Below are 27,500 nucleotides of genomic sequence, written 5' to 3' on the forward strand. Positions count from 1 at the left end.
AGACATTGTACAGTAAGTGATGTTTTATTATGTTTGTTTGCTCTCATGACATCTGCCGTGAGTAGTAATCAATGATCTTGTTAAAAGAAAAAGGCTAGTGTTGTGATGCGTTTCTGAAATTAGTAAGCCACCGTACGCTTAAAATGATCAAAATACATAAATATTACATGTTATTATAAATGTATTTGTTACTAAATTACATGTATATTTACAGCATATTTATATGTTTGAATAATTTTTAAGGGCTTTATTGGCAGAATAGAGCGACTATCATAGGCTACATTGTAAGCAGACATTTGATCGAGTTTATTTAATATTTAGAATGCATCAAACAAGAAAACATGTGTTTTTGTCTTACAAAAGGATTAAGAATGATAGGCTAAATAAAAATAAAAGTGCATTTCCTCTATTTTGGGAATTTTGCCAAACAAGCACACATGTTTTTCTTTTATTTATGCATTCTAAATAGTAAATAAATGCTAGCTGTAGGTATCTTATCTTCTTGTAGCTAATGGGGATTCAATCTATTTAGCCTATAGAGCGCTCTAAACAATGTTTTATACACATGCTGTAAGTATATATATTAAGTCATGGCGTGCCACCAGCTCGTCTTTAATCCTTGGGTCCAGACTGGCACGGATGTAAAGCGCATTTTTCTGCCTTTACGAAAAGATGATTTTCCAGTAGACGGTGGACATGTTTAAGGTGAGTTTCTAAAGAAGGAGAATGCCGTCAAGTTAAACGGAAACAAAGTGGCCTACCATATCACGCAGCACATCATTTATCATTTATCAAAACCGCAGGCCCGTTAGTGAGGCCAAAAGGCATAACCAGGTATTTTAAATGATCTAACAGGGTCTTGAAAGCAGTTTTTCACTCTCTCTTTGATGCGGTCCAAGTGATATGCATTGCGTAAATCCAGTTTGGAAAATATAGCGGCACTGTAAAGAGGCGTAAAATCAGTGTCTAATAACGGAAGAGGATATTTGTTCTTTACCATTGAGCTCGCGATAACCAATCCATGAAAGGAGGGACCTGTTATCTAGTCGGGAACTAGACAGAGGAGAACATGGAAGTAGATCTATGGCACAATCATAGGGGTAGTGTGGTGGTAGAGACATAGCACGGTCTTTGCAAAATACCTCGTTGAGACTATCTGGTAAATAGCAGGGAGTCGGATTAAATCAATAGAGTCTGAGGGCCATGGAACCGATCCTGGGAGAGGAGTGGGGGGGCAGAAAGAAGGCAGACAAGAAATACTGCAGTTGCTAATTTTACAGGTAGCCCAGTTGATTGTGGGATTGTGTCGATGAAGCCAGGTAAAATCAAGAACAATCTGTGCAGAGCATGAAGGCATAACTAAAAGGCTAATGACTTTAGTGTGGTTACCGGACAGGGAAAGGCAAAGTATCTCGGTCTGATGTGGCACGGTAGCCAGGGGACACCCGTCAAGTGAGTGCACTACTACAAGCTTGGTTGAAACAATAAGAATTTGTTTTTCTTTAGCAAAACTCTCATCAACAAAACAGCCATCCGCTTGTTTTGTGATAACACCTTGGAAGATGAGCCAGGCCAAAACAGAGTACCTTGAATCTAAAGTCTTGCAGGAGGAGGGTCCAAGATGACAACCCCACACGATTTAGCTATAACTGCAGGTTGCCCTGGCCAACGGCAAAAAGAGCAGCCAGCCTTGGAATGAACCGCTTGTCCACAGTAGAGGCACAGTTTGACGGCGCTCCATCTCGACCATACTTGCCAACCCTCCCGATTTTTCCGGGAGACTCCCGAATGTGCCGGCCCGGTCACAAGTTGTATGCGGCTTCTGCACACACACACACACACACACACGAAAGTGACTGCAAGGGATACTTGGTCAACAGCCATACAGGTCACACTGAGGGTGGCCGTATAAACAACTTTAACACTGTTACAAATATGCACCGCACTGTGAACCCACACCAAACAAGAATGACAAACAAATTTCGGGAGAACATCCGCACCGTAACACAACATAAACGCAACAGAACAAATACCCAGAATCCCTTGCAGCCCTAACTCTTCCGGGCTACAATATACACCCCCCCCTCCCCCCCTCACAATCTCCCGAACTCGAAGGTCTCAAGGTTGGCAAGTATGCCCTCGACAGCCAGCCGCATAGGCTTTTCCGGTACCGGTTGTAAGCTGAAGTGTCTGTAGTCAGATGAAACAGGATGAGGCTAAGATAATTCTTGTTCACTCTGACGCTTCTCTTGATGTTGCCTGAGTCGGGAGTCGAGGCAGATGGCCAACTCTATGTATTCATCCAGCGAAGTCGAGTCATCTCGTGTCACCAGCTCGTCTTTAATCTTTGGGTCCAGACTGGCACGGAATGCACAGCCAAGTGCTTCCTGGTCCCATCCACTCTCAGCGGCTAAATAAGTTCAGTTCAGATCAGTTCATTTATTTATTTCATTCATAAAAAAAACAAACAAAGGAAAAAAATAAAAATAAATCAATCAACATAACATTAAAGAAAAACCGGAATGAAAAGGAGCAGAAATCATTTAAAAACTTATATCTGCCCCCTATTTTCACAAATACAACGATTGACTTTCAATGTTGGCAACTTCAAAGCCATATTTTTATTATACAACAATTAAACCAATAATGCAGAAATCATTCTACTCAGTAATATCTTTTCATCATCATGATTTTTAGTTTTTTCAATACAGAAAGAGATTTACATTATCACTGTAACTGTTGCTGAGAGTGTGCATGCTTTAAATATGTGTCATCAATAAATAAATATTAATAAAAAAACCCAAACCAGGGAAGTTGGCACGTTGTGTAAATCGTAAATGAAAACAGAATACAATGATTTGCAAATCATTTTCAACTTATATTCAATTGAATAGACCGCAAAGACAAGATACTTAACGTTCAAACTGGAAAACTTAATTTTTTGCAAATATTTGCACATTTGGAATTTGATGCATGCCACATGTTTAAAATAAGCTGGCGCAAAGGGCAAAAACGACTGAGAAAGTTGAGGAATGCTCATCAAACACTTATTTGGAACATCCCACAGGTGAACAGGCTAATTGGGAACAGGTGGGTGCCATGATTGGGTATACAAATCAGCTTCTATTAAATGCTCAGTCATTCACAAACAAGGATAGGGCGAGGGTCACCACGTTGTGAACAAATGCATGAGCAAATTGTTTAAGAACAACATTTCTCAACCAGGTCTTGCAAGGAATTTAGGGATTTCACCATCTACGGTCCGTAATATCATCAAAAGGTTCAGAGAATCTGGAGAAATCACTGCACGTAAGCAGCAAGACTGAAAACCAACATTGATTGCCCGTGACCTTCGATCCCTCAGGCGGTACTGCATCAAAAAGCGACATCAGAGTGTAAAGGATATCACCACATAGGCTCAGGAACACTTCAGAAAACCACTGTCAGTAACTACAGTTTGTCGCTACATCCGTAATGCAAGTTAGAACTCTGCTATGCAAAGCCAAAGCCATCAATAACACCCAGAAACGCCGCCGGCTTCGCTGGGCCCGAGCTCATCTAAGATGGACTGATGTAATGTGGAAAAGTTTTCTGTGGTCTGACGAGTCTACATTTCAAATTGTTTTTGGAAACTGTGGACGTCGTGTCCTCCGGACCAAAGAGGAAAAGAACCATCCGGATTGTTATTGGCGCAAAGTTCAAAAGCCTGCATCTGTGATGATATGGGGTAATTAGTGCCCAAGGCATGGGTAACTTCCACCTGTGTGAGGGCACCATTAATTCTGAAAGGTACATACAGTTTTGGAGCAACATATGTTGCCATCCAAGCTACGTTATCATGAACGCCCCTGCTTATTTCAGCAAGACAATGCCAAGCCACGTGTTACAACAGCGTGGCTTCATAGTAAAATAGTGCGGGTACTTTACTGGCCTGCCTGTAGTCCAGACCTGTCTCCCATTGAAAATGTGTGGCGCAATATGAAACTTAAAATACCGGATAATAATAAATAACGGAGGCTGTTGAACAACTTAAGCTGTACATCAAGCAAGAATGGGAAAAAATTCCACCTTCAAAAATTGGTCTCCTCAATTCCCAAACGTTTACTGAGTGTTGTTAAAAGGAAAGGCCATGTAACACAGTGGTAAAAATTCCGCTGTGCTAACTTTTTTGCAATGTGTTGCTGCCATAAAATTTTAAGTTGATAATTATCTCAGAAAAAAATAAGTTACTCAGTTTGAACATTAAATATCTTGTCTTTTTCAGTCTATTCAATTGAATATAAGTTGAAAAGGATTTGCAAATCATTGTATTCTGTTTTTATGTACGAATTACGCAACGTGCCAACTTCACTGGTTTTGTGTTTTGTACAAAGAGCAAGTGTCTTCGTGTAAAGGGTATTTAAGGACAGTGGTCCAAGAAGACATGAGGAGAGTAATCAGGCCCATACTCCTTCTCCTGAAAGCTGCAGTTCCAGTCTGAGGCTCGCTAAAACAAATAAAGCTTTTTGTTTGATGAATCCTTGTTGGCGTCTTCTTGGCTGTGTCACTCTGTCCTAGCAGTGTGACACAACCAACAACGTACAACACAGCAAAGTAAAAAGCTGTCAACGTTGTTGCTCGGAGAGTGAACACAGGCGACAACAAGTAACCTAACTAGATGATGCTAACTAGCGAGCTTGTTTCGGCACTCCTGATTGTTCGTCTCCCTGTCCTTTAATTACATTTTTTGGGTATTTCATTAAAAAAACACAAAAGTGATATTTTGACGCAAAAATGTATGTTTAAAAACATGGATTCCCACGTTTTTGCGGACATTTTATATGCCTGTAGTTATTCTACAGCACACTGTATTCCTGTTAATAATATATACATTGTGAGATCTGAGCCGAGGATGTCGTGGCTTCTGCAGCCCTTTGAGACACTTGTGATTTAGGGCTATATAAATAACTTTTAATTGATTGATCAAATAACTAAAGTATCGATATTAGAGTATAAAGATCTGGTATCGATATTTCAGTAATGACCTGAACATCACTAGTCTATAGCAACCATTTTGCTATCGTACTAGCTTTACCATCTTATCGTTACGTATGACGTAGTTTGTGCTTCAAATCTTCTGGTTTGCTTAAACAGTCTTTTTCAATAGTGCATAATACGTGAATAATAATAAAGTACAAAGAGTGTGAGATAGCTGAAAGAAAACCTTTTATTTTTTGAATATTTCGTCATCCTGGTCACATTTGTGTTTTTTGGTAAAAAGATTAATAATTGTTATGTCTCAAACATTGTAACTTTTGTGTCATCCTCCTTGAAGTCTGCTTCAGTCCAAATCACAATAGCAACAAAGAAAATTACAGGACGGTCAAGAAACAATTTTAACAAATTCAACAAAGTGTCCCAGAAGTCTATGTCTTTGGGGGTATTTCAAAAACATTTGAACAGTTTTCCAAATAGTTTTACTTTTGATTATAGTGGTGGATTGTCCACCTTTCAATGTCATCCTGCTATAAAATAAGTGTATAAGAGATGGCTCTGAAAACAGAAGAATAAAGTTTTCAATTGCACTCGTGCTATCCTGTAACAAATGTACAATACAATTTTAAGCCCAGCGGCTTGACAGAGTGGTGCGTGAAAGTCTGCTCCTGCTGTGATGTCCTCCATGATGTATGGTGCAGCGACATTTGACCCCCTGAAAAAGATACAACTGTGTACAGTTAATATAGATTCGGAAGATAGCTGACTTGAAAACCCACGACCAACCAAAACTAAACCGGTATTTAGTCATTAGAATTCTTGAAATTGTGACAAATAATTGCAAGGACTAAATTTGCTGGTAAGTGTGGTGTCCACTTAAATTATTGCCTCACCCGAAACACTCCTTTTTTTTTTAACCTTCATAAAAAAATAACAAGGTCTGCTAAAAATTAACATTGGTTTTACAGACTGAACATGGCCATGCTGTTAGGTAGGGGTGGAAATCTTTGGGCACCTCAAGATTAGATTAGGATTTAAGGGTTACAATTCGATTATAAAGCAATTATTGATTAACTTCTTTTTCATGCAGTTTTGTCTCACTAAATAAGCAGTCATCACTTATTATTCTAAATTTGAAGTGACATTGTATTTGTAATATGATACAAGTTAAATAAATTTTCATTAGGGATGTACTTATTAGGGTTTTACCCTACTGATTCTGATCATCCATATGTGAGATTGGCCGATACCAATAACATGTATTAACTGTAAATATGTATTTATTTATGGTGAGTTCTATTGACAGTGTAACAATATCAGCGCAATATTCAAGTTACTTCCTTATTTTCTCATATTTGATACAATTGTTTGAGCAAAATAAAGTAAATAGTACACAATAACTAAACAAAAGCAAAAACTACCATCAGCACAGGCAGGAGCTCTGATGAGGAAGGCCGCTGGCAGCCATTGAGTCCTCAGTGTGTCATTGAGTCTGGTGTCAAGCTTTCGTGTGTGCACACTCCTGCACCCCGCTGGAGCAGCGTGGACCAATACAAATATTGCTCTAATCCAGGGGCGTCACTTGGTTTGAAGAACCGGGTGGGCTTAGCCCCCGGGGGGTTCCTGTGATGCGAGCGTGCGAGAACATTTTTTTTTTGCCCTTGCAAGATCTTTTCGCTCACAACTTTTTGGCACTGTATTAGAATTACAAAACTAACACTGAATACTACATACATCTAAATGGTTGAAGTCATCTTTAGTAAGCATGAGATGGCCCAAACACATAAGGAGAATATAGTTGCATGGAAAAGCAAGCAGGCAACTTGCAAACAGGGAAACGTTACACATATGATAGCAGTGTAAATTAACTTGCACAGCACTACAGTGTAGTCCTGAAAACAGAGGAGGTTCTGGTGCAAAGAAATGCTCTTTCCTGGAAAACACGGGCTGGATGTCCACCATATGTTGTCTGTGCACTTTGATTGATTGATTGATTGATTGAAAGTTTTATTAGTAGATTGCACAGTTCAGTACATATTCCGTACAATTGACCACTAAATGGTAACACCCGAATAGGTTTTTAAACTTGTTTAAGTCGGGGTCCACTTAATCAATTCATGGTAAACCTCTTTGATTCAGAATTTTTGCACTTGCAAGATTTTTTTTGCTTACAACTTGCTGTTACTGCATTAGAATTACACAGCAAAGACTAAATAAATTGAAATGGTTGAAAAGCAATATTGTTAGTTTCCTGTAATTACTGTAATGGTAATTTAAGGTATTTATACCACAGGTGTCAAATTCAAGGCCCACAGGACACACCAGGCCAGTAGGGATGGGTGATATGAACTATCACACTAACCTGCCATTTATGGTGAAAACGATAAAAGTGAAGATAAAAAAAAACCCCCATAGAACTCCACCTTTTTGACTATGAGTCTGTCAGTGCATCCAGTCTTTAGAGCCCCCAAAATACTACTCTAAGATAACACTACGGCTATTAAACTACATTATTTAAGTTTAAGTAGCACACCTATACTGCAAAGCTGTAGTAGTGTGATTTGCTTATCATACGGTATGGCAGTTATTTTCCTGTCAGCAATATTATTGACATTATTATTATGAGTTTTATATTACAAATCAATCAGTGTTATGATGTGACTTCAGTGTGCACTCTCCCGCGCTCCGGTCGCATAATGGCAAATGATACTTATCATAAGCATCATCATTATTCACCGAAATAGACATATACAAAATAAATTAGTTAACAAATTAGCAGAAACAGGCGAAAATAATGTTGCATTCTCATTAGAGTCTGGACACATATTTTTTCTGTAATGTGAACGACTACATAAAAAGATCAGATTTGACAAAAAAAAATCTGAATTGGACATCCTACCCTGCGGTGTAGTGAACACACTAAACGTAGCCTTAATGCTGCTGTGGTCTGGCTTGACCCTGCTAAGGTAACAGTAAAAACGTGGACTGGATCTTCAGTATAGTAATGTGGGCATTATTGATGGAACGGATTGGATTGGAGAATAAGCACTGACAAAGGGTCTTCAAATGATTTATAATCAAAGTGAATAATGACAGATTAGATTATTTATTTAAACTCATATTCCTGCATATTTTTGTTGAAATTTTCAGCTATTTTGTTTAACAAAGAACAATTTCAATAGAAAATAATCACACCAAATGATTTAGGGTGGCTTAAGAATATTTCAGTGGTCGCTAAAGCCCCCCTTAAATAGGCCTAACAACGCCAATGATCTAATCACTCATACTATTTCTACCAACGGTATGGACACCGTCAATTTATGGATTGGTACGCTTGACCACTACACACCAACAGAGCACAAAAGTTCCTCTTGTATACAGTGCATCCAGAAAGTATTTACAGCGCTTCCCTTATGCCACATTTTGCCATGTTAGTCTTATTACAAAATGTCATGAATTAATTTTTGTCCTTAAAATTCTACAGGCAATGTGCAAAGTTTTTTTTATTTTAATTTAAAAAAAATCCCATTTGGCAGCAATTATAGCCTTAAGTCTGGCACGACTATCTTTGGGAAGTTTCACCAATTCCTCTGTGCACCACCTCTCAAGCGCCATCAGATTGGATGGGAAGTGTTGGTTTTCCTCCAAGGTGTCTCCGTATATTGCTGCATTCATCTTAGTCTAGTCAGGGAGGTGAAGTGAATTATATTTACAGTATATAGTACTTTTTTTTCTCTTGAGACGCAAAGTGCTTTACATAGTAAAACCCTTTATCTACATATTTTAGCTACATTCAAACCAGTGTGGGTGGCACTGGGAGCCAGTGGATAAAGTAACTTGCCAAAGGACACAACGGCAGTGACAAGGATGAAAGAAGCGGAAATCAAACCTACAACCGTCAAGTTGCTGGCATGGCTGCTCTACCAACCGAGCCACGCCGCCCCAAGGCGACCAACAACCTGATAGTCACCCTGTCAGAGCTACAGCATTCCTCTGTGGAGAAAGGAGAACCTTCCAGAAGGACAACCATCTCTGCAGAAAACCACCAATCAGGCCTGTATAGTGCGAAAGACTCTCTGACCATGAGAAACAAATGTCTTTGGTCTTATGAGACAAAGATTAAACTCTTTGGTGTGAATGCCAGGCGTCATGTTTGGAGGAAACCAGGCTCCGCTCATCACCGGGCCAATACCATCCTTACAGTGAAGCATGGTGGTGGCAGCATCATGCTGTGGGGAACTTTTAGCGGCAGGAATTGGGATACTAGTAAAGAAAGAGAAAAAGATGAATGCGGCAATGTACAGAAACTTCCTGGATGAAAACCAACGTTTCCCATCCAACTTGAGGGAGCGTGAAAACTGCCGTCGGTCTGCAAGAACAATCCTTCTCTTCAGTGTCAGTAATTACAGTTGGTTTCACACCATGTAAAGAAATTCAGTGCATTTTCTATGGTAACCCAACCTAAATATCAAAGCTGTTCTAGGTCCTGTCTGTCTGTTAGGGGTAATTGAAAGTAAAGTCTTACATTCAAGCCACAAGCAGGCCTCATTAGGTTTTAACATAATCTACATAGGTTTAAGTAAACCTTTAAGGAGAAACTTCCAGAAGGACAACCATCTAAGCATCAAACCACCAATCAGGCCTGTATGGTATAGTGTCTAGAGGAAAGCCATTTCTTCGTAAAATGTTGCCAAAATGCATGTGAAAGACTCTCAGACCATGAGAAACAAATTTATTTGGTCTTATGAGACAAAGATTAAACTCTTTGGTGTGAATGACAGGCGTCATGTTAGGAGGAAACCAGGCACCGCTCATCACCGGGCCAATACCATCTCGACAGTGAAGCATGGTGGTGGCAGCATCATGCTCTGGGTAAGTTTTAGCGACAGGAATTGGGATATTAGTAAAGAAAAAGAAAAAGATGAATGCAGCAATGTACAGAAACTTCCTGGATGAAAACCAACGTTTCCCATCCAACTTGAAGGAGTTTGAAAAACTGCAGTAGGTCTGCAAGAACAATCCTTCTCTTTCAGTGTCAGTAATTACAGTTGGTATCACACTATGTGAAGAATTTCACAGTGTATTTTCTGTGGTAACTCAACCTAAATATCAAAGCTTCTTCTAGCTCCTGTCTGTCTGTTAGGAGTAATTGAAAGTAAAGTCTTACATTCAAGCTACAAGCAGGCCTCATTATACTTTAACATCAACTACTAAGTTTAAGTGAACAGAATGTGTTTCAGAGTTTAAGTAAGTAGGGATGTAAAGATAAACGGTAATAATGATAACTGCGGTAAAACTCCCGATGGTTAGTATTACTGTTTTAAATTAAATTTATCGAAAAACTGACATTGATATTTGCACTTTGATAAACTCACGGACTGACTGGCGCCAGCTTGCAAGCTTAAATGCTAAAATGAAAACAAGACACATTAAGGGGTACTGCACTATTTTTGGAATAATTCACAATCATTATAAAAGACATTACAAGGGATGGATTTTATTTAATGCATTCTAAAAATTAAACAAATGTAAATAAAAGTCTGCTTACAGCGGAGCCAATGGGAGCTCCTCTATTTTGCCAATAAAATCCAATAAATAACCATTCAAAAACCATACAATACTCCATTTACATTTTGTGATTTGAATATTAACCAAGTGTTACTGATATTGTTATTATAAGCGCTAACGCAGACACCTATTTATACCAGCGCTGTGATCACAAGCCTGTGTACAATTTCAACATGATCAACTGGCGAGGTGTTTCCTTGCTTCATTGCTCCCTGGAAGTTTATTGTAGATCATAAATCATGCATCTCACCTAGACAGAAGATGTCTGAGGCCGTATTCTGACGTGTTGGTACACTTTGACAGCCATTTAGGACCCGGAGATGGCGAGAACTACACGAAGAGATACTTGGTCTCCCACCCCCACCCCGTTTCTTCGCAAGCATTGTGGTAATTTTTCATCTAAATGGGAATATATGAACATCCTAATGACAGCAGACGTTGCACAGAAGGTGATGTTTTATTATGTTTGCTGGCTCTCATTAACTCTGCAGTGAGTAATAATCAGTGATGGAAAAAAAAAGCAAATAATAATAATAATAATGGATTAGCCGTGTATGCTTAAAATGTTTTAAAATACACAAATATTAGATGCTATTACATATATACTTACATCATGTATATAAAACCTTAAAGGAGGTGTTAGGATACATTTTTAAGGGCTTAAGAATTTTTTTAGGCGCAACTCCCATAGGGTCCATTTTAAGCTGACTTTTGATCACATTTATTTAATATCTAAAATGCAACAAAAATAACATCCATTGTCATGTCTCTCATAATGATTGTGAACGCTAGGCAAAATTCCAAAAAAAGTGCAGTTCCCCTTTAAGGTATTTCCCCATTAAGAAATTACATACCCCAATCTACTCTTATAAAAACATTTGCTCTCTGAGCAACTAAGCCATTCAATTGTGCAAAATGAACAACACTAAATTGGCCTTAGTGTGTGAATGTGAGTGTGAATGTTGTCTCTCTATCTGTGTTGGCCCTGCGATGAGGTGTCAACTTGTCCTGAGTGTACACCGCCTTCCGCCCGAATGCAGCTGAGATAGGCTCCAGCACCCCCGCGGTCCCAAACGGGACAAGCGGTAGAAAATGGGTGGATGGAAAATAAGGTTGTGTCGTCCCCAAATAAAATACTTTTAAACCGTTTGGAAACCATGGTAATATCATTAATGTACATGGGAAACAGTATTGGTCCAAGGAAAATTGCATGTGTTGTGCGTTAAATTTGACAGCCCTAATATAAATCATAAAATAAATCGCATCCCTACTTCATGGAAATTCATCTAAATCATAAAATAAATCGCAACCCTACTTCATGGAAATTCATCTAACACGTGGAGGTCTGGACCCTAACTTCAAAGTAAACAAAACAACAGTGTGGCTTTGGAGTGGTGGCCATTATGTGAGAAAACAACTTAAAGAAGTCATATATTGATTTTTTTCCTACATTTTAAACACTTTCCGTGTGGTCTACATAACATGTAATGGTGGTTGTTTAGTCAAAATTTTGCATAGATTATGTTTTACAAACCGTTTTCCAGCCGCTTTCTGACCGTGTCTTCAGGATGCGCCGTTTTATGGGTGGTCTTATTTACTGCCTCCACTTCAACTGCGTCTTCTCCCAGTCATCGCGCTACTTTATATTTGAAATGGCAACAGCGGAGGACGCATGAGCATGTATGAGCTTATCTACCCCACACAAGATAGAGAAAATGAAAGAGCTTATTGATTACAACACGGACAACAATGGCGGACGCACGCGAAGCACTCTGGGTATATATATACCGTATATGGATAATCCGCTGACGGTTTTCCCAATTTGTGACGTCACCAATTGTGCACATTCCAAAAAGTTTGTTTGGCGGAAGTATAGGAAGGCAAGATTATATTACAAATATTTCCACAGTGCGTCAGTTTGATTTAAATTTTTTGGTACTTATTTATATACCAAATACAGCACGTACTAATTGGTAAAAAAAAAGTTGGTTTTACATAATGGGGCTCCTTTAAACAATACAGTATGAGGCGCGCTTCCCATAAAGCAGGGGTGTCAAAATTGTCTTCGTTAAGGGCCACATCCCAGTTATGGCTACCCTCAGAAAGCCTCTAATGACAGTTAAAGTTAAAGTCCCAACGATAGTCACACACACACACACTAGGTGTGGTGAAATTATCCTCTGCATTTGACCCATCCTCGTGTTCACCCCTTGGAAGGTGAGGGAGGAGTGAGCAGCAGCGGGGGCTGCGCTCGGGAATCATTTTGGTGATTGAACCCCCATTTCCATTTCCAACCCTTGATGCTGAGTGCCAACCAGGGAGGCAACGGGTCCCATTTTTATAGTCTTTGGTTTGAACTCACGACCTTCAAGTCTCAGGGCGGACACTCTAACCACAAGACCACTGAGCAGGTCAATAATGTATTAATTTGCCTTTGCATTTGATTATTATATATAATTTTAAAGCACACTGTAAAACTGTAAAAAAAGAATATGTAGATCTCACAGCATCAAATCTGGCAATGCAGTTCCTGAAATGTTACCTGAGTAAAAAGGGTTGTTTTTCCCCCAACATCTTACTGTAAATGTAAAAACGGTACCACTGTTTTTTTTTATTCCGGTTTGTTACCATCAAAAATATGCGCTACCCTTTTTCAGTTTACAGTAATATACGGTTAAAAAAAAGAATGAATACATTTGTTAAGCAAATATACTCTATTGACACATATTAATATATTATAATATTATTTCCAGGCCATACAAAAGATTTGGACCCCGGGCCTTGAGTTTGACATCTGTTCCATAGAGAGTAGCAGGGAACTCTTACCTTATGACATAAAATATAAATAGACAACACAATTTTTGTAACTTTGCTGAAATGGTTTAAGGATCACTGGAAGACATATAAGATAAGTAAATAAGGCTTACCAGAAGCTTTAAGTTGTCTTTGTCTTGTCCTTTGATCAGATGAGCTTTTCTTTTTTGTCTTCATCTGTCAATTCAGTTTCTCTGTTCTCCACCTCCATTACGGTTTGTTCTTCTTCCATTCCAAAGAGCACACTCTTTTTTAAGCTGACAGAGATCACTAAGGCTTGCACAATGCCGTAAATCAACGCAAACTCAGGGAGATGCTCCTGGATCAGCCAAAGTAGTCCAGCCATTCCCACAGTGGACACAAAAAACATTGCCATGCCATGTAGCCAAAGCTTCAGTGGTCCCTGGATGCCCACAATCTCCAAGATCAGCTTGACAGGAGGTGACACAATCCACAGAAATCCCACCACAAACAGGTCAAACAGGTGGCGGAGGAAGTTAAAGCAAATTTCATAGTGCTCTGGGTACAATTCCACATGTCGGTTGTGCACAAAGAGTCTGAAAGGTGAAGTCAGCCGGGAAAGTGGTGTTGGGGATGGAGGAGGTGTTTTGTAGTCTGAAAAGTCCCCATCAATATCCCGATCGGTTTTGCTGATGTGGCATTTTCTTCTCCTGAGTCCACTTGGTAGTGTTTTCGCTGTCCAAGGAAGGTACGACGTAGGAAGGTATTTATTCCACCATTTTGGAACATGTTGAACAGTTGGCTCTTTTTTCCCTGCCCAGAGTTCTTCAGTTTCCACAGGCTGAAGTTTCTCTGGAGCCTCCCAATACTCGTCCTCTAAAGGACTAATTTGTTCTTTTTGTCGATTCCATCCTCCCCAAAACCAAGAGGTCCAAGTTTTTAAACTGACAGTACATTCGCTGGTGCCCCTCGCCCTATTGTTTTCAACTTCCTTCATTATGGTTTTCTCAGACACAGCACTACTGCTGCTACCCCAGGAGCGAACCCACCCCCATGCGCTTCCGACCACAGCGGTCATGGTTTCTCATTTAATACTGACAACTTATTAGCTTCCCTTGCTTTACTTGTTAGTAAGCTTATTGGAAAAGCACACGTAGACTGTCAGTCCAGGTAATACAAAAATATCAGCGGGGTTCTGTTTTGCATTACTTTGGTCTACACCATAAAAATACAGCATCTATTAGTTAACACCTCTGGTTTCCATATCTTGCTTTCGGCAACACCTGTTTTAGGGTCGTTTAATGCGGAAGTACATTACGATGATTTGACGTTTTAATGTCATATAGCCGACGTGATTGTTCAGCAAACTTGTCCGAATTTCCCGGAGTTAGTTCACTCCATGTACCTGTGAAAGAGAAAACAAGGCTTTCAAGGCTTGACATCGTCCTTCCCACGTAGACAGTTTGGGGCAGCTAATGCTGCTCGTGTCTACTGGATCTCGATAACATTAGCTAATTTGATACGATACAAAGTTTAAGACTAATGTAAGGCATACCGCATAACATCTGCTATAAAATCTAGGTAAATGACAAATCACAAGCGCTCAAAACCATACACAATCTTGCAATAAAAGAAGAGATCACCTCCGTCGACGTTAGCAGTGTCACTGCTAGCTCTGGGTCGTTAGCTTGCATTCCTGCAACTCCACCCAGTTGACAAAAGCCCGGACATCGGGATGTCGCGTCATTGGCCCACAAATGATTTTGATCTAGATTTCAAATGGAATAAAGCTTGCAGTGGAGAGGATAGATCTAGCTTGTTCCCTCGAATGTACATTAGGGAAACTGAACAGAGGGTAGATTACCGGTCCACGATACACTTTCAAAATAAAACTTACGTTTTACACCAGTTTGTCTCCCTTTTGTACAACTTTTTTTTTTCTACAAATGGATTTTTCCAGTTAAAGTATTTTATTAACGTGTCATTTCAGTAACCTTTAAGATGCTGTTTGCAAACTCATATTACATTTTTTTAAGCCAAACATATACCACCGGCTAGCTTGTTACCATCAGTGATTTAACAGAACATTGGACAATTGTCTATATATTTCACAATTAGTTTATGAAATTACATTTTACGGCCGAATAAAATGATTGTTTACAGCTGTCACTCACCAAGTCTCAACACGTTCGCGTCAGAAGCGTGTGCACACAAATACAGTTCAAGAGAATTACAATCTGGAGTCATGTGATAGAACATGCATTCAGAGACAGCCAACTAAATTGCTATTAGCATATACTAAAACCTTATGTGCATGCATGTGGTAGGTTCGTGCCCTCTCGGAATCTTTAAATGTTACAGCCACTTTACTTCGAAATTAGCATATTTACGATTACAAATTGTGATTTATTGCTAGTTATCCAAATGTTAGGTTCTACAAAACTTAAGACAATGAAAATACATTACAAATAACTTGTCAAAACAAGAGTTCAACCATTTTTTTTTATTATTCAGCACATTTGATAACTTAAATAGCTTTAAGGATGATTGCAGCGTAGATACTCCAAATTCCTTTCAGAACCTGTGCAAAAACAGAATTGAACATTTGACGTAACTAAATGTATTGCTTGGAATCCAAGTTTCCTTAACACCAACCTTTTCCATAAACTTCCCACTGAAAGCCATCAGGTTTGGATCCCCATAGTTGCCTGGTGAAACAGAAAGACAGAAAGTTTCACATATACCGAAGTGGCAATTCTTGGGAAAATATGCAGAATCTCCAGTGGTCTGAGTGTCTCAGTGCGCTGCGAGTTAACTTCAGTTGTAATCAGTCGAACCAAATATGACTCATCATTGACCAGACCATTTGTACATCTTCATAAGCTGTAGGTTTGTCTACTCCAGGCGGCATTTGTTTACATTCTATTTCCTCAGTGTGGCTATGTGTCAACGAATTGAGCTGCATACGCACATAACTTGCTCTTGAGCAAGTCTTGCATTTTAGAACCAAACACTTATGATGAAACTACATTCATGGGCCTACTTTGTAGCCACAAAACAAAACAAGGGCTGCCTGAAGTATTTCAAACCATTAGCCATTAAAGGATCAGAATACTCAGTGCAGGGGTGTAACGGTACGCCATAATCAGTTTGTATGTACAGACATAAGTTTAACGTAAATTTTTGGTTATTTTTTGGTACAGTTGGGGAAACACGGGTAAGCATTTGTGAAAACGGCTTTGTAAAATGTACAGTAACTAACATACAGTTAGGCTCTAGTACTCCCCGCGACCATGAAAAGGGACAAGCGGTAGAAGATGGATGGATATTCACAAACCAATATAGATTAAGCAGACAGGGGGAAGGGGGCACTTTAATACTTCATGCATATAAGATTTTAAAAACAAATCCATTGTTGGTCAAGATAAGCATCTTAGCTTTAGGTATAGCTGACAAAGAAAATGCAGAGTGCAATATATTTCAATTGTCCATTTTTTTTTTTTTTAGACATTGTCAGGGACCAATTTTAGCCTGCACTTTTTAACGGTCACACTTAGACACCAAGACGATGGAACGAAGGGGAACTGCACTCTTTTGGAATTTTGCCTATCGTTCACAATCTTAATGAGACAACACTTCTTTTTTTTTTGCATTCTAATTTGTAAAAATCGACTTGTTCTTGACTGGCAATGCAGCTAAAATGGCGGCAATCCAAAAAAGGTTAATACTTAATTTACGTTTGGTAACCTGTATAATAACCAAGCTGTAGAGACATTGTTATTGTAGGAGCGAACACTGAGCTCTATCGTCTTGGGACAGCATGCTAAGGACTTAGCCGTAAGCTAGCTACAGAAAGTGATAAGAGCTTTTGAGTTTGTAATAATGCGATAGGACACCAATTTGTATTGACTGACTGACTACATGATCATATTACAGTATCTGTAAAGTATTAACCCACATTTCATGTTTTGTTTGTACACAGCTAGCTCAACATTGTACTGAAGTTGTAAAAACGGAAGGTGTGCAGCAAGTATCATGTGTATCTGTTCCAACATTTTTCCAGTTTACTTTGGGTAAGCACTACATATAGTCCGCATAGCCTGACTCCAAGTTCCACATTTATGCCTGCAAGTCACACCAACCTAACTCTCTGCTCCTAAATTTTACCCTATGTTCGTGCACGCTTCTATATACAGCAGTTCATCCTTCGTATATTCAGCTTAAAAAAAGATAACGTGAATACTCATTAATTCAAAAATAGTCTGTTTTCTGTTAACCAAGTCTGCCATGATTAGAACACAGAAGTAGGAACACATGTTTTGCCGCAGGTGCGCCGCTATTTAAAGACATGCGCAGAAGAAAAGTTCCGGTAACGCATAAAAAATATGGTAAATATTGAACATGTTCTTATGAACGTGTCCGAGAGATTATATAACTATCCATCCGTTTTTTTTACTACTTGTCTCGCTCGGGGTGACAGGGGGTGTTGGATCCCATTCCAGCTGCACTTGGGTGCAAGGTGGGGTACACCCTGGGACAAGTCGCCACCTCCATATGTATATATAGATTATATATCTATATACACACACACACAAATAAAGTTGAAGGGCTTTGAAGTTTTAGACCGTTTTAAACGCTACATCGGTGCCTCCCATTAGACACATTTTGCAAGCGTTTTTCATCATCTTTAGGATCGTAAAAAAGAAAAAAAAGAAAAAAAGGTGTGTTCTTGTCGTTATTGTGAACGATACGCACAATTCCAAAAATAGTGAAGCTCCTCAAGTCACTATTTTTAGAACGTTCTTTATCCCTTAAAATCTGGTAAGACATGCCGCTACACCCAAAACACTTACCAATTTGACATCTTAATCTTGCAACGTTTTAAAAATTGATCTAAATTCTAGCTAAATATACTTACACTTTAATGGAGCAGCATCCTTACTGCAACAAGAGCTGCAGAAAAAAAAAAGCTAGCACATGTGCAGTACCGGTATTCTCATTCCAACTCAGTACACAGTGCAGTTTTCAGTTCATCACATTACCTATGCAAATAATTTCATTTTAGTCAGGTGTAATGTACATTTTTATTGCATTACACCAAATGTTATTTGTGGACAGTGCATTGTGTAAACAATGCGGTTTGATTAGACTTGTCGATGAAGTCTTTCCACATTAAAATAGAAACACTTTAGTTGCCAAACATACCTTCCATAGACAGCATTCCATCGGACCATTTGAGAAACCTGAAAAAGTAAAACCATCAGTTCTGGTCTACACAAGGTAGAGTAGTAGTACAATCCACAGATGTACACGTAGAACACTGAAACAGCTTCTTTGTATCTTCGGAGACTCGTCTTACGACTCATCTAAGTCTGGGCGATATCGATTATATTAGTTTGTTGTTGCAGACGATTTAAAAATAAACATTTTCTCCTCTTGCTCCAGCATACTTTTTGCCCCTCAGGAGCTTCCGTAGTTTGCGCCTTTCCCTTACTTCCTTAGCAGCTAAAATAGCAAAACATGGCTAATGTGAACACGAGAGACGTTTGTTTCTATGAAAAGGTGTTGTCAGTACGTCGGTCTAGCGGCAACAAGCATGGAACAAGTGACTGCACGGTTTGTTTCAAAAAGGCATCTGCACAACAAAACATGTTCGAGCATCTGAAACCGAAGCCTCCAGCTGAGTGTGGGATATGGGAAATACAACTCTTTAGGAGGTGAACAAGACGCAACAAACCCTTGGCTAAAAATCACCTCACTATGGCAGAATCTTTTACACAAAGTATGTATGACAAAGAAGCACAATGCCTAGAGCGATCACTAAAAGCAGTTGCTCTGCACATTGCCAAGACGTGTGAATGGAAAACGGCTGCATTTACTTTATCTTACTGAAACTACAGTGGAACCTCGATTCACAAATGCCTCCATTTGCGTTCTTTTAAGTGTATGAATGTTGAGAGCCAAATGCCTGTGTGCTACGAATGTCTCAGTGTAGAGTCACGTCACTAAATATTTTCATTTATTCATTATCGTGTTTGCCGCAGGAACCACTATGGAGGCAGCCATTTTGAAAAAGGTGGGCCACCCTACTCACATCCTGTTTGTTTTTAAAAGTACAATAAAACCAAAAAAATCAGAAAATATCGTATTCAAAAAAAAAAGGAAAAAAAAAAGGGATTTTATCTCTAGGCCACATCACCAACACTTATGATTGTAGTTGTCAGTCAAAATAAAATGAGTATGAATTAACCATCAACCCAGGAGTTGCAAACATAATTTCAGGAGTACCGTATTTTGCGGACTATAAGTCGCAGGTTTCTTTTCATAGTTCGGCCGGGCTCCAGTGCAATTTATATGTTTTTTTCCTTCTTTATTATGCATTTTCGGCACGTGCGACTTATACTCCGGTGCGACTTATACTCCGAAAAATACGGTACTTCAGGGGGAATGTTTTATCCAAGAACAACTTTGAACAGATACCAGGTAGTGTTAAAGTTATCTATAGTTTAAAACCGTTGTACAAGTGACATCAGTTTGATAGAACTGTTAACTTCCAGGCTACATACATTTTGAACACTTGTAAAATACCTCTCATCCAGCATAGGGTGTTTGTTATCCAATAGACTTCTCCAGTCACCCATAGACACTGAAATTAAATACAAAAGCTTGACACTCAAATCTCAAAAATGTACCTTGTTTCCTTGCCATACCATGTGCTACACCCACTGTGGTTCTCAATCTTGTTTCACCAAGTACCACTTTAAAACTTGGCTGTCCATGCACTACCATAATGACCCACATTGAAATACATTAGCGTAGTAGTCATAGGTATTCATTAAAAACAAAGCAGATGCTTTAGCTGCATACTTATTTTTGGCCACCAACATTACATTTTCAAGATGGGGAAATAAAAAGGTACTTTAATCAAGTGATTCTTTGGTCTACCATTGGATGGAGCCCGCTTACCACTAGTACCAGTTAAAAAAATCAATGGTCTAATGATAAAAAAAAAAGCACCATTCATTGGAGAGTTGTCAATATATGATTTCTAACAGACATCTTTGAGTGAGGCATTCAACATTCTAACCAAGGAAGTGGAATGGCTACTGGCATTTTACAACGCAATTTCTGTTAGAAAACAGGTCCCCACTCAGCCTGGGCTGATATATTTTGCTTAATATATTGTCCCACACATTGCAGATTAATACTGTCAGCATTATTGTGACCAAATTAATCACTATTGTAACCATAGATTATGAGCACAAGCAGCCAAAATGACTTTCCTCCGCCGGGTGGCGGGGCTCTCCCTTAGCGATAGGGTGAGAAGCTCTGTCATCCAGGAGGAGCTCAAAGTAAAGCTGCTGCTCTTCCACAGAGAGGAGCCAGATGAGGTGGTTCAGACATCTGGTCAGGATACCACCCGAACGCCCCTAGGGAGGCGTTTAGGGCACGTCCGACCGGTAGGCGGCCACGGTGAAGACCCAGGACACGTTAAGGAAGACTATGTATGCCGAATGGCCTAGGAATGCCGCGGGATCCCCGGGAGGAGCTGGACGAAGTGGCTGGGGAGAGGGAAGTTTGTTCTTCTTTATCTTAGGATGCAGCCCCCATGACACAACCTCTGATAACCAGAAGAAAATGGATGGATGGGATTGAAGGATGGGTAACCATATAATAATGCAGTGGTGTCCAAACTTTGACAGGGGGGCCGCATTGGGCTAAAAAAAAAAGAAAAAAAGAAAAAAAAAAAAAAAAAAAGCTGAAAGCATGCCAAGTCAGACATACAGAGTAAAACTTAAATCTGTGCATAATCGTGCTCCGATACAGCTTCATTGTTTTATCAGGGACTCTAGTCGTATGACATATTGTAGCAACTATAATGATCAGTGCAAGATGAAACAGTACTCACCATCAACTCAGGAGTTGCAAACATCGTACACAGCAGAGTTCTAGCATTACTCTGGGAAAAAAAATAGAACACTAAGATTTCCTTGCCACGCTTGCGAAACCATAGTTCAAAACAATTGTACACATTTGAGGGGGGAAAGCACTATTCATTGTAGATCTGTAAATGAAAACATTGCGTCAAAACACACGCACTGGATTATATGTCAATAGTTAAGTTTTCAGTTTCACACTGCCTCTGCATTTGCACCTAAGATTTGTATGTTATCACAGTCAGCTGTATAACAAAGTGTAAGATGCATTAAATGGGTTAAACCAATAGTTCATGGTCAGTGCACTGAAAATTTCTTTCCATTACATACCTTAAGAGACAGTCCAGTTGAAAGACTACACACCTGAGAAAAAACATACAATTATACATCTTCAGATCTAAACAAATGAGAAGCTAAATCTACAGATGCATACTCAGTGCGCTGTAAACAGCTTCATTGTATATTCAGAGACTCTAGTCATGACTCATCATTGTAGCAGTTACAAGTACTGTGAGTGCAAGATCATGGAAGTACTAACCATCAACTCAAGGTCCAGCAGTGGTTGGGGTATATTGTATCCAGGAGTAACCTTGAACAAATGCGTTGTGTTACGATGGTTCGATTAAATCTATTGCTTTAAACCATTCAAAATTAGACTGATGAGCATCATGGCAAATCTGCAGTAAAGTCAATCTGTTAAGATTGCAGGGGAAACACTGAGCAACATAAATCTTCCAAGGACTGTTTACTCACTTTCTCTTATCCATTTCTGCACACATTTCTTTAACCCACAAGCGGTAATCCACGAGATCCATGTGAACACTATCTGCAATCGAAAATGTACAAGAACATAATTTTAAAAATTACGCTTTGACAACCACGAGTTATGTTTTAGCCACAGCACGTGTTCCACAGCAGTATACATTGATACACAATACCCACACGTTTTTAAAGGAATACAATAACCATGAAAACGTATCATTCGCTGTAGAGCACTTAACGATAACACGTTGTAACAAGAACCGACGACGAACTTGAGGAGAAGAGGCTCTGCAAACTGTTAGGCAGGAAAGAGGGAGCTGAATGGCTGCCCGAGCTTTATAAAGGGAGGGTCCTTCAGAGTTCGAAATAGTTGTCCGCAGCTGTGCCTGTTAAATAAAGCTCGCATCGAGCAACGGAATGCATTAAAATCATTTATACTGTAAGTACACAAAAGCCAATATGTTAAAGGACAGGTTGCTGATTGTTAAAGCAACGATAAATGCCAAAAAACCTAGGACCAGTTCACACTCAGTTGTGGGATTGTATTGTACCGAATATTTATAAACACGGATTTGAAAAAATATATATATATATTGAAATAATCCTTCGAGGAAAGTGAAGAGGAGATGTGTGCAGCCCTTTGAGACACTTGTGATTTAGGGCTATACAAATAAACATTGATTGATTGATTGGTTGATAGGAAATGTGCTTGTGTTGGGTTTCGAATAGCTCCGAGTTGAGTTGGACGATAGTCACGCCCTGAGGGTTGCCAGGCAGTATAGAATATCGGCAATTTTAACACAAGGGTTTGCTGCTGGTCTCACGTGTACAGACTGGCAACATAAACTCAGCAGCTCAGTCGGTAGACGGAACGAAAATGGCGACTGCCTATGAGAGATACAATTTGTAAGTACATGAAATACACGTTCCTTTTGAAACACTTTATTACGACGTCCGTCATAACGCACTTGAATTGACGTGCACGATGGGATAGCTAGAAACTTGACTAAAAAGATAGCATTTGTAGCCTCTATGACATAATAGCTAAAGTTCTCTGACAGGCTTTACTGGTACTGCAGGAAGTACTCAAGTTTAACTTGTCAGTAATCTTTATTATAAACTGCTTTGTATCAAGAAGTTGATATTGCAGAATATGTTATTGGACCAGGTTTTTGTTTTGTCTGTACGTAAAGCCCTCTAGAAAACGGTACCATAAGCCAGGACTGAAAGGCACTTAGCTAGGAGTCCAAGCAATATTTGTTGTCGAATTATATATATGTATGTATGCATATATATATTTATATGTATGTATGTATGCATGTATGTATGTATGTATATATATATTAGGGCTGCAACTAACAACTAATTTGATAATCGATTAATCTGTCAATTATTACTTAGATTAATCGATTAATAATCGGATAAAAGAGACAAACTACATTTCTATCCTTTCCAGTATTTTATTGAAAAAAACAGCATACTGGCACCATACTTGTTTCTCAGCTGTTTGTAAATGTTGCAGTTTATAAATAAAGGTTTATTAAAAAAAAAGTAGCCTCTGCGCATGCGCATAGCATAGATCCAACGAATCGATGACTAAATTAATCGCCAACTATTTTGATAATCGATTAGTTGTTGCAGCCCTAATATATATATATATATATATATATATATATATATATATATATATATGTATATATATATATATATATATATATATATGTGTGTATGTGTATATATATATATATATATATATGTGTGTGTGTGTGTGTGTGTGTGTATATATATATATATATATGTGTGTGTGTATATATATATATATATATATATATATATATGTGTGTGTGTGTGTGTGTGTGTGTTTATATATATATATATATATATATATATATATATATATGTGTGTGTGTGTATATATGTATGTATATATGTATATATATATATATATATATGTGTGTGTATATATATATATATATATATATATATATATATATATGTGTGTGTATATATATGTATGTATATATGTGTATATATATGTATGTATGTATATATATATGTGTGTATATGTATGTGTGTATATATTAGGGTTATCAATATACTCGATATATCGCGGGTTTGCCTCTGTGCGATATAGAAAATGATTATATCGTGATATCATGATATTGGAGTATAGTTGTCACGCAGTTGCATTTAGCTGCGGGCATTACACTACAGAAGGGGTGTCAAACTCAAATACAGAGTGGGCCAAAATTTAAAACTGAACAAAGCTGTGGGCCAAGGTTGAACAAATTAAGCTTTTAATAGGGACCCAAACAAGTTTTGCATTAAATATTGAACAAGCAAGGCTTATATAACTTTATAGTGACATGCAAAATCGAGTTTCAAATAATAATAATAAAAATTTAAAAATATCAATGACATATCAAATACAATTTAAATAAAAATTGAATGCCTCTTTTCTATTTAAATAAATGATAAATGGGTTGTACTTGTATAGCGCTTTTCTACCTCCAAGGTACTCAAAGCGCTTTGACACTACTTCCACATTTACCCATTCACACACACATTCACACACTGATGGAGGGAGCTGCCATGCAAGGCGCTAACCAGCACCCATCAGGAGCAAGGGTGAAGTTTCTTGCTCAGGACACAACGGACATGACGAGGTTGGTACTAGGTGGGGATTGAACCAGGGACCCTCGGGTCGCGCACGGCCACTCTTCCACTGCGCCACGCCGTCCCATTTGCAGCCTTCTGAGGTTAATATCAACATTAACTTTTTCAACAGGCTAATAAATTTGAAAATAAAATAATGAATAAACCAACCATCCAGGACTTTAAACGGCTCAGTTTGCAACACACTGAACTAATCTGATGTGCCCAAGCCAGATACCTGCCATCTTTTCTTGGATGCTAGTTCATTAATGTCGGGCTCAGGCTTTGAGCTGATGCAACCTTCATTATCGAACGAAGGTGTTCACCAGTCATTATATCTCGTATTCCACAGTCTTGGGGGCGTGCCTTACAGGCACTGCTTTTAACGTCCTCTATGAGCTGTCGTCACGTCCGCTTTTCATCCCTTCTAACAACGTGTCCGCCCAGTCACAAGATATGAGCGGCTCCTGTACGCACACACACGTAAATGCAATGCATACTTCATCAACAGCGATACGGTTTACACTGAGAGTGCCCGTATAAGCAACTTTAACATTGTTAGAAATATACGCCACACTGTGAATCCACACCAAACAAGAATGACAAACACATTTTGGGAGAACATCCGCACAGTAACACAACATAAACACAACAGAACAAATACCCAGAACCCTTTGCAGCACTAACTCTTCAGGTGTTGTGCCGGATAATGCACCCCCGGCGTAGAATGCACCCTTGACGGGAGTGTTATATCAACTAAAGCCCACACTTAAAGTTTCCACGTGCAAGATTTAATCTATTTAAAAAATGTATATAGGTAATAAGAAGTCAAAAGTGCAAAAACAATAATGTTCGTGTTGGAGGAGTTGTGAATGAATGAAATATGAAATCCGTGCTGCAGTCGCTGCTGGACCACAACATTAGGTACACCTGCAGACTGCAGCATGGATTTCATATTTCATTCATGTGCTGCAAAGGTTGCTGGGTATTTGTTCTGTTGTGTTTATGTTGTGTTACTGTGCAGATGTTCTCCTAAAATGTGTTTGTCATTGTTCTTTGGTGTGGATCAGTGACGTGCGGTGAGGTTGATGGCTGGTGAGGCACTGACTTCATCACAGTCAGATTTACAAACATATGAACCCTAAAGAGTATCTTATTCACCATTTGATTGGCAGCAGTTAACGGGTTATGTTTAAAAGCTCATACCAGCATTCTTCCCTGCTTGGCACTCAGCATCAAGGGTTGGAATTGGGGGTTAAATCACCAAAAATGATTCCCAGGCGCGGCACCGCTGCTGCCCACTGCTTCCCACTGCTTCCCTCACCTCCCAGGGGGTGATCAAGGGGATGGGTCAAATGCAGAGGACAAATTTCATTACACCTAGTGTGTGTGTGACAATCATTGCTACTTTAACTTAACTTTAACTTTACACATACAAACTGTAGCACACAAAAAAGCACATTTAATAAAAAAAAACGTTATTATGGTCTTACCTTTACTTAGAAATTAAGTCCATGCGCCGCAACTAAAGCCCTCACTTAAACTTTCCACGTGCAAGATTGAATCTATTTAAAAAAGTGTAACCGAGGGTTTATAAATGTCGCCTATACTGTATGAAACTACAAAATAACAAACTCGGAGGCTCCAGTTTACACGAGGACCACTTTATTTACATTCTTTCAAAAACCTCCGCAACGTGACATCACTTCCGCTCTTCAAAATAAGAGCTCAAGGCATATACTGTATAACAGCGCATAACAGGAACTTAACATCACAAAGAGGAAAGCCCATGAAAATAGGTTACAAAAGTTATTTAATAAGAAGCCAAAAAGTGCAAAAACAATAATGTTCTTGTTGGAGGAGTTGTGAATTAGGTACACCTGCAGTCTGCAGGTGTATCTAATGTTGTGTCCCTGCAGTCATTCACAACTCCTCCAACACCAACATTATTGTTTTTGCACTTTTTGGCTTCTTATGAAATAATTTTTTAAAATAGATTCAATCTTGCACGTGGAAAGTTTAAGTGTGGGCTTTAGTTGATATAACAATTCTACGGCGGGGGTGCAGGAGGCGAGCCTCAGCCAGTGCGTCTTTTGCAGCCGTTTTATGATCGCTCAGCACAAGAAATACTTTACACACATACAGTTGTTGACAAAATACACTGTACATTATATACCTCAGCTAACTAAACTATGGAAATGTATAATATAGTTCATATAGCAATACAGTCTCACTGCATAGCAGGCCAGCAGTTAGCCGAGTCATTACGCAATCCATGTTGCGGCACTGAGTGACGTGCCTCAACTGGCTGCTGTTCACCGCACCGTCTCTTCTCAGTATTTGAACGGCAAATGTGAAAATTCAGCGATTTTGAATAAAAATAATCTAAAACTGGTGAAGTTAAATGGAAAATAACTTTATAGTATAATCACTGGATACATATAACAATTTAATTATTTTTTTTCTTTTCCATTTTTTTCTTTCCATGATGGCAGGTGAGGCCCCGCCTCACCTGCCTCTCGTGACTGCACGTCACTGGTGTGGATTCACAGTGTGGCGTATATTTCTAACAATGTTAAAGTTTTTTTATACTGGCACACTCAGTGTAACCTGTATTGCTGAAGATCAAGTATGCATTGCATTCACTTCTGTGTGCGTGCCAAAGCCGCACATATTATGTAACTGGGCCAGCACTTGTTGGACTGGACGAAAAGGGGACGTTACAATTCTTGGGAGGGGCACTGAAATTTGGGAGTCTCCCGGGAGGTTTGGCAAGTATGAGAATTAGCGGTGTACCACGGCACCGCCGCTGTATATGATTGGCGGGCC

The 27,500-nt window shown here is 39.1% G+C and overlaps 2 protein-coding genes across 4 annotated transcripts in view; one reads left to right on the plus strand and one right to left on the minus strand.

Annotated features, from left to right (window-relative positions):
- Positions 1-15,207, minus strand: part of lg11h6orf47 (linkage group 11 C6orf47 homolog) — a 16,566-nt gene extending 1,359 nt beyond the window's left edge. The window contains exons 1-3 of one of the 3 annotated variants that reach the window (XM_061966754.2): positions 14,961-15,207; positions 13,470-14,722; positions 1-1,822 (exon numbers count right to left, since the gene is read on the minus strand). The exon at positions 1-1,822 is cut by the window's left edge and continues 1,359 nt beyond it. In XM_061966754.2, the coding sequence (XP_061822738.1) occupies positions 13,505-14,395 (891 nt within the window). In that variant the 5' untranslated portion in view covers positions 14,396-14,722; positions 14,961-15,207 and the 3' untranslated portion in view covers positions 1-1,822; positions 13,470-13,504. Of the gene's footprint in view, positions 1,823-5,183; positions 5,705-13,469; positions 14,723-14,960 lie in introns of those variants that run through there. The other 2 variants (XM_061966753.2, XM_061966752.2) reach the window with 2 other exon arrangements.
- A 7,553-nt stretch (positions 15,208-22,760) lies between these two features.
- Positions 22,761-27,500, plus strand: part of sacm1la (SAC1 like phosphatidylinositide phosphatase a) — a 101,097-nt gene continuing 96,357 nt past the window's right edge. The window contains exon 1 of the mRNA XM_061966756.2: positions 22,761-22,922. Coding sequence (XP_061822740.1) covers positions 22,894-22,922 — 29 coding nt within the window. The 5' untranslated portion in view covers positions 22,761-22,893. The remainder of the gene's footprint in view (positions 22,923-27,500) is intronic.

Source organism: Nerophis lumbriciformis, linkage group LG11, assembly GCF_033978685.3.
Source record: "Nerophis lumbriciformis linkage group LG11, RoL_Nlum_v2.1, whole genome shotgun sequence".
Classification (NCBI taxonomy): Eukaryota; Metazoa; Chordata; class Actinopteri; order Syngnathiformes; family Syngnathidae; genus Nerophis; species Nerophis lumbriciformis.